Consider the following 13,605-nt stretch of genomic DNA (forward strand, 5'->3'; position numbering starts at 1 on the left):
TAACAGCCAATATAATGTGATGCCTTATGCTTATAATAGATGGGGATTTCTTTGAATCAAATCTTAGTGATTGAGAGAAGGAAATCTAACATGTTATGTCTGAACACTGATTGTACTTCTTATGAGAAATGAAATACAGCTAAGTATATATGTACATACATCAATAAAATCAGTCATCCAACATCCATACTCCTTAGTGTCCAATAGCATGCACAGTGGACCTTTCTTTTATCCATTCTCAATTTTTATGAGTACAGGATGCAATATTTCGTGTCTGGTAAAACCCAACATGCTGAAATTTTACACAATAACTTTCTATTTGTTAAGTACAATGTAATATCAGATTCGAAACTCTTGAAGAAATCATGATGTCATCATTGATGGTAACAAGCATGTGAAGTTCAAGCTTCACTGGTCCATTGGTTTCTGAGAAGATGTTTACGTTTGGCGATGCACAACCTATTTTCCAATGTGGCTACTGGTTACCATACTTGATTCCCAACCCAGATGCCTTGTATAATCTTGGAACTACATATGGTGACCATCTCATGCAAGCAAGCTTCAGCTGCCATTTTGAATTTGCAATATTGATATCTCAAACAAATTTGACCCCTCTAATAGTAAAACACATCCACACAAAATCTCAACTGAAACCATCACTTTTGGAGAAGAAGTTGAAAATGTAAAATGTTTCTGAATGACAACGGGCGACATATGGTGACCTAAGGTCACATGGCCTTTCAGGCTACATGAGCTAAGAAAGTTGTCTCAGTCAAAATGGAAAACAGAAAATTTACCACAAAGCAGACATGCAATATCAATATATTTGACAAGTGATTACATTGTCAACACAACATTTTTCGAGATATCCAGATAAAGTGTCTGCACATTGTTTCCATTTTCTGGGCTTCTGAGAACAAATATTTTATTAAATTTCCTTTACAGTGACAATGTCAGTGTTGAGTCTCAATACCTCTATAGCCTGTGGTTTCAGAGAAATAGTATAAATCATCTACATCTGCAACTGAATGACATTTATGATGCCAAAAACTTTATTGTCGTCACAATTTACACAATGTTTTAGTGGATAAACAAAAATAAATAAACCCTTATTATATTTTCTTTTTTATCATTCTGGAAAGATACTACAGAGAACCATTAAACAAATTTAGATTCCATCATTTGTCTGAACATTTACTAAATTTCAAAGCTTCTTCAATCTCATGATTTCAGTGGAAGATATGTCAACAGATGACAACAATGGATCATGGAAAGACAGACATGGCTATACCCATGTTAGCTATGAGGAGGTGTTACAGGGATGACAGCAAAAACAGAAGATGAGCTAAAGTGTCATAACATACACTCACTTTAGCCTTTAGTCAAGGTAAAATTAGAAGCAGAATTCTGGTGAATCCCATTGCGATTCAAATACTTTAGGTTATGTGAAATAGATTTTTAGTCAGATTCAATTATCACAATTCATCGAATTTGGATTCTCTTTCATGCATACAGTCAGGATCTTTGTATCCTGCATTTCCATCCCAATGGGATCTCAGCCAAGAATTCAGTAGATTATCTTAACTTGGTAGGGGGTGGGGGTAGAGGTTGGTTGGAAACAACACATTCTCTAAACTGCTATTATTCAAAATGTAGACCTGGGACTATCGTACCTCTGTTCCTGTATCCTACAACAAATATGAATTTACAGAAATTAAAGTGGCAAGCTCTCTTTTGAAATGTAATGTTATAGCTACCCCAAACTAAACATGATAATATCAACAAAATCATAATCTGTAGATGGCTGTGACTCTTCTCAATATCAGGTCTTCATTAAGAACTAATCTCAAAAGGAAAGCAAATTAAAGGATCACTCGGCTCAAGTCTCTAGAATGGACTTGTTTTTCCATTTGTTTTGTAAGGTGGCATCACTCGGAAGTTAGCTACATTTACTGACTGGTTTGTGTTCATCTTGAGTGGTGTGCACCCTGGGTGCCATCAGCATCACATTGCATGGCCACAACTGGGGAGGTTTTATTTACAGTGAACCAGAAAAAAAGACATTGAAGTAATTAGGCAATATTGATGAAGAAAGGTAAAATAAACTTTGTCTTGTGTTTTCTCACAAAACATCTTTGCAGGATCACATCAATAATGTTGACAAATTTATTCTAGGCTATTTGAAGGTCATTCTGAGATTTGCGTTTTCACTGTTTTGACTTGTTAAACCAATGATTTCCCCTTGGCATTGCTTGTTGTTATGTGGGGAATAATGTGGGTATATTGGAGCGTTTGTCAGTGTCAGCAGTCAACTGTTGAACTGATGGTAAGGAATGTCAATAGCTTGAAGCTGCTGTCCATATCAGATGATGGGACTTTCCAGCTTGGATTTGTACCATAGGTTGAGTAATTTGTTGTGCTGTCACCATTGTACGCATGAAGGTGGCGGGCTTGGGCATCATGGAGGTTTCTGGATGGGACAGTTTCAGGAGGGAAAGTTTTTTACCTGGCCTGTGTCTTATCTACTTGCCAAGCGTGGACTGGATACTAAATTGTAAACACTGAATTCTTGACAGCTTCCAATACTACAGTATATGACCGTAGATAAGCCAATCTCATAGTAAAAGCCGAGGTATTAATTTGGTCCTTGAAATCTGTATCATTATTTTTATGTGCGGTAGATAAGCCTGACCCCCAACCTAAAACTACATCTCGTCATGATCTGTCATCAGAAATAGAATATCAATAAATCTGTATTGAATAACGCAAGTTAATCCTGTCATTACCCCATCGGTAATAAAAAGTGTTTAATTTCATATCTGGACATGTTTGTAATTTAAGTAATCTATTTTATTAATTTTAATCAAACTTTCATTCAATAATATTTACATACTTCGGAGTCCATCTGGTACTTCCGTTTGCCCCGTTCCATAAGGTCTGCTTTACCACCTCACCGTTATTTACAGCAATCATGAACACCTTGAAACAAACCTTAGTTGACAGAAAATGGATACATATATCATAACTGCCATACATTGACTTGATAAAAATAATATTAAATGTCAACATATTGTTTCTGTGATGGAAATAGAGTGATCATGCGGAAACCTCAATGGTGATTTGTCAAATTGTTCCATGCGAAAAAAGCATCTGGCAATACACAAAAGTGCTACTGCATAATCCTTGTTATGATTATCATTATTTTGAAGATACAAAGTAAACCCTGCAATTAAAATAACACAATTACATGGTGAAATTGTAATTTAAGATACTATTTTTTCCGATTATTGCATCAAAATTCACATTATTGGGTAGGTTTTAACGTAATCAACGTAATCACCGGTAGATTGGTAGAACACATGTGTACAGCTGATTGCTATTTCCAGCTCAGTTTAAAAGACAATACACACGGTAATTTATATCCCTGCATATAAAACAATGACTTACATAACAAAAAATACAATCGAAATGGTAAATCATCATGTCTAGAGATGTAAAATCGCAAATTTCACATTTTCATTCACAAAGTTTTACGACAGCGTTGTTAATTCACCTGAAGCGATACAATGGGGTTTTTTTGCCAACAGAAAGAGAGTTCGATGAAAGTGTAACCCATACAAGAGCCGACCCCCTTGAAGAGAATATATTTTTCTGGTCCTCAAAATTTGGCTTATCTAGGGTCATATACGTTATTCTGTATTCAAGAACTGAATCAGTCCTGTTTCAAGACATTCAACAGTGACTAAATTCTGAACATTCATAAGTGCATTACATTAATTCCTTGTTACTTACTGCTGCTGCTACTTAATGTGACCTAGCAAATGGTTATTAGAAACCTAAAACTGTCAGTTTCAATATTATTTATTGATTTTTTATTGATCTTGTGTGGTCGTATACCGATTTCTCAGCTCAGTTTCGTACATACCGATTTCTGGGTTAAGCTTTGCAAATCACCTTGTAACACTTAAATCACATTTTTAGTATTTTACACATCTCTTAATGAAAGACATGTGTCTGTCTCACATAGAAGAAATTCATCAAGATTGTCTAGAGCTAGAAACTTATACAACTTGTATGCATAATCTGACGCACTTACCTGGTTTGAGGAAAGTATCCAGCAATATACACATACATGAACAATATTCCATAAATCTGCATCTATGCAAGAAACTTCTTTGATGTCACATTCTTTATTACATTCTGAAAGGCGATACAGTGTTTAATTCGGGATATTGACTCATGTCTCAAAAAAAAAAATGTCTCAGCATCACCTTGGGTGATAGATCTGCCATTATGTCACATCTAATCTCCATTATTGGCTAAAAGTTTGACATTGGAGGAATTCCTCAATTGCCAAATTGAGAAAATATACCCAGGCCCGTACCACAGAGCAATGCTAAGACAATCATAACCCCCATACTCTTAACATACTCTTATGACAGATTTGTAAACCCTTCTTTTGAGTTGATGATACTCAATCTCACCACAATACCCAACAAGTATTTGTCACAAAGTGACGAAATGTCCCCCACCTGTATATACACCATAGTACCAAATATGAAGACAATCCAGCGATTAGCTCTTGAGATATCGCGGCAACACCATTTTCCAACTCCAAAAGCAGATTTGCCTGTGACCTTGAAAATGGGGTCAAGGTCACCAAAACCGACTGGTGTCTGCGGTGTCTGTATATACACCATAGTTCCAAATATGAAGACAATCCAGAGACTAGTTCTTGAGATATCGCGGCAACACCGTTTTCCAACTCCAAAAGCAGATTTGCCTGTGACCTTGAAAATGGGGTCAAGGTCACCAAAACTGACTGGTGTCTGCGGAGTCTGTATATACACCATAGTTCCAAATATGAAGACAATCCAGTGTTCAGTTTTTGAGATATCACTGCAACAAACAGGTGGGACGTACGGACGGACGGTCGTGAATACTATATCCCCCGTTCTGCGCTTTTGCGCAGCAGGGGACAATAACATGCAAGGTTGACATCCCCAAACACCTTAAACACCATTGAAATTTAATATTAAGTCACTAATTCACTTGGACAACTGAACCAGATGTGATACTATTTTCTTTGAAATTGTGATCATTTGTGATCTTAACAGGCTACAATACAATATATGTCTTCAAAAATATCATTTGAATAGTTAGTATACATACTTGACATAAAAATGGATTGATTATGTAACAAATAAAATATGTGAACAACTCCAAAGGTAGGGGTTTCCATCTACTGTAAGGCAGTGATGTCAGTGTATAAGATTTCCCTAAGTATTGAGCCAATGGGACTTAGAATGAACTGGGATTCCCTTCTTTCATTTGCATACAGGCCTCAAAGCAATAGCTGAATACTGGATAAAAGCAGTGCTATTGCTTCTCAATAATATAACTTGAAGTAGTTTCTTGCTTTGTAACTATTCAAAATGGGAGTGATCATCAGTGATCGTCATAGATTTTGAGTGCCTTTCATGGAGACCTCATCACACTAAATAATCCTGGAAGACATTTGATAATACAGCCTAACAAGAATAGATCTAATAAATAGAGGTTATCACGTGAGTGTGTATGGGGATGGTAAATATCCTGCATTAGGAATAAACATTGTATTTATTGAGCCTGTGATATTTACCATCCCCAAAAACAAAAGCATGATAACCTCTTTATTACATAATGTCATTCTTTAATTCTGTGTTTGAAAATCGCTTTCCCTCCCTCACAAACATTGCCTAAACATTGCAAGTTTTCATGGAATGTGCGCATGAATATTTATCATGTCACAGGGTAAGTGATGTGTCAGTAGGACAGTGACAGTAGCCAATATAGTTCCAACATCTTCCCGAGGCAAGAGAGTTAACTGACTATAAAAGTCCAGTTTCCACCCTTGCCGAACTTGGCTGAAATTCCTGGGCTCGATTGTAGCGCCACCAGTGGCTATTATGCGTTATGTCCCTTCTATGCAACTCGCATATGGACCAATCAGATTCCACCTCTCGTATCATATGCATTTGCTTCAAACAAAATGGTGGCGCCCAGTCAAGACGATCTGATCGACCAACAGATCTATTTTTTGATAAAACGGTTCTTACTTCGCATGGTACATCAAATCATGTGAGCACCTTGATTAAAAACATGAAACGATTTGGAAAATATCTGTTGACAACGAGTTGGTGATGCACATGACTTGCAAATCCTGCAATTGACCAAACTCTGCATGACAGTTTACGAACCGGACTATGCATAGACTCGTTAGCCCAGCCAAAATGTAACTCCATAATCCCAGCCTAGTTCGGCAAGGGTGGAAACGACTTGTAAAGTCAGTTAACGCTCTTGCCTTGGGAAGATGAGTTCCAACTGAAATCTGTTTCTTATACAGTGGCGAGGCAACATATACACAAAACAACAATTGTTTTTACTTGCCTTTTGCGGCAATCCATCGGTCTGTCGGCTAGAGTAACTGCCCTTTGTCAAAGGGAAGCTACTCTAACCCTAGTCTATGTGACATCACGGCCACGTTCAGACGTTGATGACAGTTGGACTGTCCTGTCATAACGTTAAGAAGTGCAGTCAGATGTACACACAGTGACAAAACGAAACAAGGTAACAATTCAAACATATTTCGGCCAAATCCAACTTTTTTAATTTGTGGAAAAGGTTTCAAACCACAGAGGTCTACAAGCACAGATATGGCTACTGATCCCGCTTGGCTAGGCTTAGTGCCCATCGCAAAATTGTTTAGAAATTTATATTTCCAACGTTGCCAAAAGTTACGTCACAGTCAGACACTGATTTTCAGTATATTAGACTGTTCTTTTGATAATGAAAGCACTTATTCCTGTAGTTTATCCAGATTGCTGATGGTTAATTCTGACTCGATCGCCAAATGACAAGGTTGACGCCATGTTTGTTTATTAACACTGAAAGTAGTCCCTACTTGACCTTTGATATTTGCATCTCTTTCCGAGTATGACCCCAACGGAAATGTGGACCTACCAGTAGCCATTTAAAAAAATATAAAGTGTGCCCACATTTGGGGAAAAGTCATATTCACGGGTTTGGCATTGGCAAGAACTGAATTTGATTCGCAGCATGTCATTGGTGGAAACATGAAAATAAATTAAAGATCAAAGATTTGATTATGAATACTGTTTACCCTAAGGGATTAGATGGTGAATTAATATTTTGACCAACGACAACATGCAGCATGACTTACACCATTTTTGGCACATACAAAAACAGAGATTGTAATTAGAGTGACCTCCTCTTCCCAATATGAACCACTCATAATGTGGTTTCACCCTAAGGCTGTACCCATGTAGGAAGACCACATGTTCGGTCTTAAACGTCTCTGAATGGTCATAAGTCAGTACATGCTCACAGGAAATCTGTGTTTGCCTGGAAGGAAAGATAAAACCTGTATCCATTGCTCTTCCTGGTTTTTTCTTACTGCATGTAGAAGTGTTAGAGAACCAGCAAACAATTTGCCTGACAAAGATGACGTCACTCTTGATGTTTAGGGTTTGGAAGTTGCAACACCGAAAAAAGAGAACTAGTTGATTTAACCCAATAACATCTTCCACGGACAGGTCCTGCAACTAGTAACAAGTAAACATTTGTGTAGGGTGATGGAGTAGATGACAATGTTGTGATGGAGTAGATGACAATGTTGTGATGGAGTAGATGACAATGTTGTGATGGAGTAGATGACAATGTTGTGATGAGTAGATGACAATGTTTGGATGGAGAAGGTGACAATGCTGTGATGGAGTAGATGACAATGCTGTGATGAGTAGATGACAATGTTTGGATGGAGAAGGTGACAATGCTGTGATGAAGTAGATGACAATGCTGTGATGAAGTAGATGACAATGTTGTGATGGAGAAGGTGACAATGTTGTGACGGAGAAGGTGACAATGTTGTGATGGAGAAGGTGACAATGTTATGATGGAGAAGGTGACAATGTTGTGATGAAGTAGATGACAATGTTGTGATGGAGTAGATGACAATGTTGTGATGGAGAAGGTGACAATGCTGTGATGAAGTAGATGACAATGCTGTGATGAAGTAGATGACAATGTTGTGATGGAGTAGATGACAATGTTGTGATGGAGTAGATGACAATGTTTGGATGGAGAAGGTGACAATGTTGTGATGGAGAAGGTGACAATGTTGTGATGGAGTAGATGACAATGTTTGGATGGAGAAGGTGACAATGTTGTGATGGAGAAGGTGACAATGTTGTGATGGAGTAGATGACAATGTTGTGATGAAGTAGATGACAATGTTGTGATGGAGTAGATGACAATGTTGTGACGGAGAAGATGACAATGTTGTGATGGAGTAGATGACAATGTTGTGATGGAGTAGATGACAATGTTGTGATGAAGTAGATGACAATGCTGTGATGAAGTAGATGACAATGCTGTGATGAAGTAGATGACAATGTTGTGATGGAGAAGGTGACAATGTTGTGATGGAGTAGATGACAATGTTGTGATGGACTAGATGACAATGTTGTGATGGAGTAGATGACAATGTTGTGATGGAGTAGATGACAATGTTGTGACGGAGAAGGTGACAATGTTGTGATGGAGAAGGTGACAATGCTGTGATGGAGAAGGTGACAATGTTGTGATGGAGAAGGTGACAATGTTGTGATGGAGAAGGTGACAATGTTGTGATGGAGAAGGTGACAATGTTGTGATGAAGTAGATGACAATGTTGTGATGGAGTAGATGACAATGTTGTGATGGAGTAGATGACAATGTTGTGATGGAGAAGGTGACAATGTTGTGATGGATTTCATGAGGATTGTTGGTCTGGGAGGCAGCAATTCAGCTTGTTAGTTCCAAGAAAGTCATTTTCAAACCACTAAGGGACATCTGCCTTACTCTTCTCTGGAGATGGGGACGTAGAGACAGGTGTATGGTCTGATCACAGACTGCGTGTGTGAGGAAACCCATGAGGAAACTTGACACAACATCAGCTGATTCAATAACCTCCTATCTGGAGGAACTATACAGCAATTGAAGGCTGTGTGAAACTGATCATTATTGAACGACTATGAAGGGGTAGCTCTGACTTTCCCTCCTTGACTATTGGCTCTTTGGATGCGAGTGGACGAGCATGCAAGCATGACAAACATGGCAGATGGTAGGTGATTTGGCAACAAGCTTAGGCTACAGGTGCCAGGGGATAGGTGGGAATGATCTTGTTTCTCCAGGTGTTGTCGATATTGTTGCTTGAGTCTAGATCATGGCTAGGCACAGGTATTGTTGATGAAGCAGGAGGCATCAGTAGGGGTTCAAAGGGGAAAAGATGAAGCAATGGCAGGACTTGGTAAAGACAAAGACAAGGCATGAGGTGCAGGGTAGGAAAATGGGTAAATAAATGTAGCCAAAACTTCCACTGGACAGAGGAGTACCAACCACTGACTAATACCTCCTCCTCCCCAACCTGATGCCTCAGTATCAGTAAGTAACAACTAACATGTAATTGGAATATAAGGCACAGTAAGAAACACCAAGCAAAGATATATCACAACAAGATGCAAGTGCCACACAATGAGCATGCATACCAGGGAGGTGCAATAGCCATAGCAAGCAGAATAGCCACTTTCATCAATGGTTACTTGCAGAGAAACCATCCTTGGAAGAACAGCAATCTGGACATCAAGCATAGATCAAACTGCCACCACTGTAGTGGAAGCAAATGCCACATAATTAGCAGACGAAAACACCCTAGGCTTAGAAGAAGCTGCCAATCGACTTTTGGCATGCAGGATACAGGGTACTATTGAGAGGGTATTCAAGATACAGCAGTTAGGTACGCAGGCCACAAAAATAAATCATAAGTAGTAACCACAGACACTCCATGGGCAGATCCAAGAGCTACAGCAGAAGCAGGCGTAAGTGCTACAGCACCCTAGGAGCATGCAAAAAGCACCACAGCAGATGACTAGCAGATCCAAGAGCTACAGCAAAAGCAGGCATAAGTGCTACAGCACCCTAGGAGCATGCGGAAAGCACCACAGCAGATGACTAGCAGATGCAAGAGCTACAGCAGAGGCAGGCATAAGTGCTACAGCACCCTAGGAGCATATGAAAGCGCCACAGCAATGATAGCAGCAGCAGGCAGGCATAAGTGCCATGGCAGACAGACCAACAGACACAAGCGCCACAGAAGCAGCAGGCACCAGCACCACACTGCCATGCTGACAATATTGAAAATCAGATTCAAACCTCTTGAACAAATTCAGAGTCATCATTGGTAGGACCAAGCATGTGAAGTTGCAGCTTCATTGGTGCAGGGGTTTCTGAGATGAAACGCATTTTGAGAGAATTTAGAAGCATGGTCAGAGAGGAAAGGTCAAATAATGGTCAAAATATATATTACCATATACTCCCCAAGAAATAAGATATGTGTAAGTGGTTTCACAGTTTCATTCTATGATATCAAAGTGAATTTATAAAAGGCTAACAAAGATAGCTTGGCACCTGCTCCTTATGTCACTATGTCAAGCATGCCATGTTCATATGAAAAAGATCTGTTCTTCATCCATAAGAAATGGCTCCCAAAATCATGATGCTTCCTCCACCGAGTCCATCAATTTCCTGTATTCAACATCCGGTTTAACAGAAATTATGTTACCAGACACAGATCCGCCCTTCTTTCATTCTTAACCAGACACCATGCAAACATTACAAAAGCCATGTATGATGTAACTGATAGCACTACAGACACTGAAGTCGATTGCGTTGAGGTACAATAACACCAACATTCAGCCTTCTTGCTACAATTCCGACAGCTAAAAAATTGTGTGTTGCAATGTCCTAAATAGAATGTAGAATATGGATGTGGCAAAAGTCGACTTTTGTGGTGATGCTGGGTCTCCCTGATCTTGAAAAATCTTTAGTAGTGTCACGTTGCCAATATCAAACTCAAAGTGAGGAGATTGTGCTCTGGGCAACATTGAAATGATGCTGGTGCTTCATCAGCTTCAAGTCTAACAATACTGTTATTAGTCACATTATTAATTAGTCTTGGCATGACAATTTCAAAATTCACTTTGTTAACTGAATTATTTGTGAAGACAATGTATGTCATAATCTTCCTTAGAAGACTGTTACAAATTATATGAAATACACATGAAACTTTCCTAAGAATTGAATCTTACAAATTTCAAAATTCATTGATATTACCTCTATCAGGGCAATAAAACCACTCCATCTATAACAGAGTCTTTATTTCCATGAAGCCCTGTAACATGGAATACATTGAAAATATGGTTACTACCTATACGTATCTTCTTTCGGAAAGAATATCTGCTGAATCCCACAACCAACTACACATTTACCAAATTTCATTACATTTTGAAAGAAAATAGATGAGTATTAGCCATAAGAAGCTTCAGCTGTCAGTAAAGTCTAAGTGCAAAGCTCAAACCAAAGACAAAATGAAAATTATTACCAAAAACAGAACATAAAAGAGAAGACTCACTGTTTTATATTTTTTCAAAATGTCATTTCATTGAAAGAAAATGACTGAATGATGGACATAAATAGCTTTTTCAATATGGCCGTAATGGCAGCAAATTGAAAATTGGACTCAAACTTCTTGATCAAGTTCATTGGTGACATGAAGCATGGGAAGTTTTAACTTCCAATCAAAATCCAAATTAAAATCTGAATAAACCTAGTCCTAGACAGGGCAGCGTAAAATTATTCACAAGTAGTGGATCACTTGACCAATACATATTGATAAGCATTTCTCTTTGACAAAACCCACATCAAACCACATATAGCAAAAGACATGCAGTAAACTGGTGCCTTTCGCTATTCAAGAATTTTTCATTTTTTTGTTTTTTGGCATTTCCAAGTAGTACATGGGCTTAAATGGGGCTAGGTTTCATTCCCGGAACAAAACTCAGAAACCATTCTACATTTATGAGGTATAGTTTGCTCTACCTATATGTTACACAAGTTCAGGGCAAAACTATACCTTGTTACACAACACATGGGTGTAGAACAAACTTTATTACTTGTCAAAGATGACGACTAACCAGAGTTTTACTGGAGATGAGTTTAAAATCAAATCTATTGGCATGTGATTCCGGATCAAGAGGCGTGGGAAAACAACGCTCCTGCCATATCATGGGAGAAGCTTGACGCTTACGCCTTTCTGCCAACAGTATTTCTATTCTGAGTGATTCAGAAGGCGGTTGCCATGCCGGATTTTTATTGCACCTTACTGGCCAGCTCGCAGCTGGTTCATCGAGTTGGTTGACCTCGCAAAGGGAAGTCATCATCCAGCTTACTATGTAAGCGATTTACTTTTAAAGACTCATTCCCGCCTCAAGAGTTTGCATTAACTCTTGTTACGCTTACAAAAGTTCAAACGAGGTTCTCCCAGTTTGGGTGGCACTCTGTGTGATAGAGTAAGGCTTAAATCCTAAACAAAGGGACAAACTACAAAATTATTCCACATACTGATTTATTACCATTTTCAAGTATTTGCAAATGATATACATTAATTTCTGGTTCAGACTCCACTAAATATAAACCAATGGAAGTATTACCGACCAGTACACATGTGTTACATATTCCTACACAAACTGGTTGCAAACCAATGGAAATATTACCGACCAGTACACATGTGTTACACATTCCTACACAAACTGGTTACAAACCAATGGAAGTATTATCGACCAGTACACATGTGTTACACATTCCTACACAAACTGGTTACAAACCAATGGAAGTATTATCGACCAGTACACATGTGTTACACATTCCTACACAAACTGGTTACAAACCAATGGAAGTATTATCGACCAGTATACATGTGTTACAAATTCCTACACAAACTGGTTACAAACCAATGGAAGTATTATCGACCAGTATACATGTGTTACACATTCCTACACAAACTGGTTACAAACCAATGGAAGTATTTTCAACCAGTATACATGTGTTACACATTCCTACACAAACTGGTTACAAAACAATGGAAGTATTTTCGACCAGTATACAGGCGGTTCAAATTCCTACACAAACTGGTTACAAAACAATGGAAGTATTACCAATATCGGACGATAGACACAGAGGCGTCAAACGCTTTCACTATTCACAGTCCTCGAGCATATCCAACACACTCGGTTGACACACCGGGTCCAAAGTTTTGAAACTTCTTTAGCCTACACAACACTGGCACACAATTTCCAGCAGAAAATATTACTAAGCTATGTGCTAAATCTATCCCATTATAACAAGCATGATAACCTACACAGAATAAAAAAAAATGGTGTGACTGGGCAAATATAAAGAACAAACTACCACTAATATATTTATCTTACCATACCGAACGCATGTGTGCACAGATTCCGGCAAGCCTGTCCCCGGAGCCAGACGCTGACTGCCGCTCGTGCGACACGCACGAGCTTAAATATCCCTTTCCCAAAACCCGGATGTTCAAAACACCCGTATGAACCAAGGTAACTTCCTGTTCCGGTTGTGGCGAGTGTAGCGTGTAAACTTCCGTTACAACTACATCCATCGTGACCCGTGAAGATTCCGGGGTAGAATAGATCTTCAGCA

General features: G+C 38.7%; 1 protein-coding gene across 4 annotated transcripts in view; it reads right to left on the reverse strand.

Moving 5' to 3' along the window:
• LOC139478144 (small conductance calcium-activated potassium channel protein-like) overlaps positions 1-13,605 on the reverse strand; it is a 456,162-nt gene that overhangs the window by 314,384 nt on the left and 128,173 nt on the right. For 2 of the 4 annotated variants that reach the window (XM_071260495.1, XM_071260480.1), the window contains exon 3: positions 1,674-1,688. The exons of the other annotated variants lie outside the window; for them this stretch is intronic. In XM_071260495.1, coding sequence (XP_071116596.1) covers positions 1,674-1,688 — 15 coding nt within the window. The remainder of the gene's footprint in view (positions 1-1,673; positions 1,689-13,605) is intronic. 4 annotated transcript variants of the gene reach the window in all.

Source organism: Haliotis cracherodii, unplaced genomic scaffold (assembly GCF_022045235.1).
Source record: "Haliotis cracherodii isolate W230 unplaced genomic scaffold, xgHalCrac1.p SCAF_1, whole genome shotgun sequence".
NCBI classification, from domain to species: domain Eukaryota; kingdom Metazoa; phylum Mollusca; class Gastropoda; order Lepetellida; family Haliotidae; genus Haliotis; species Haliotis cracherodii.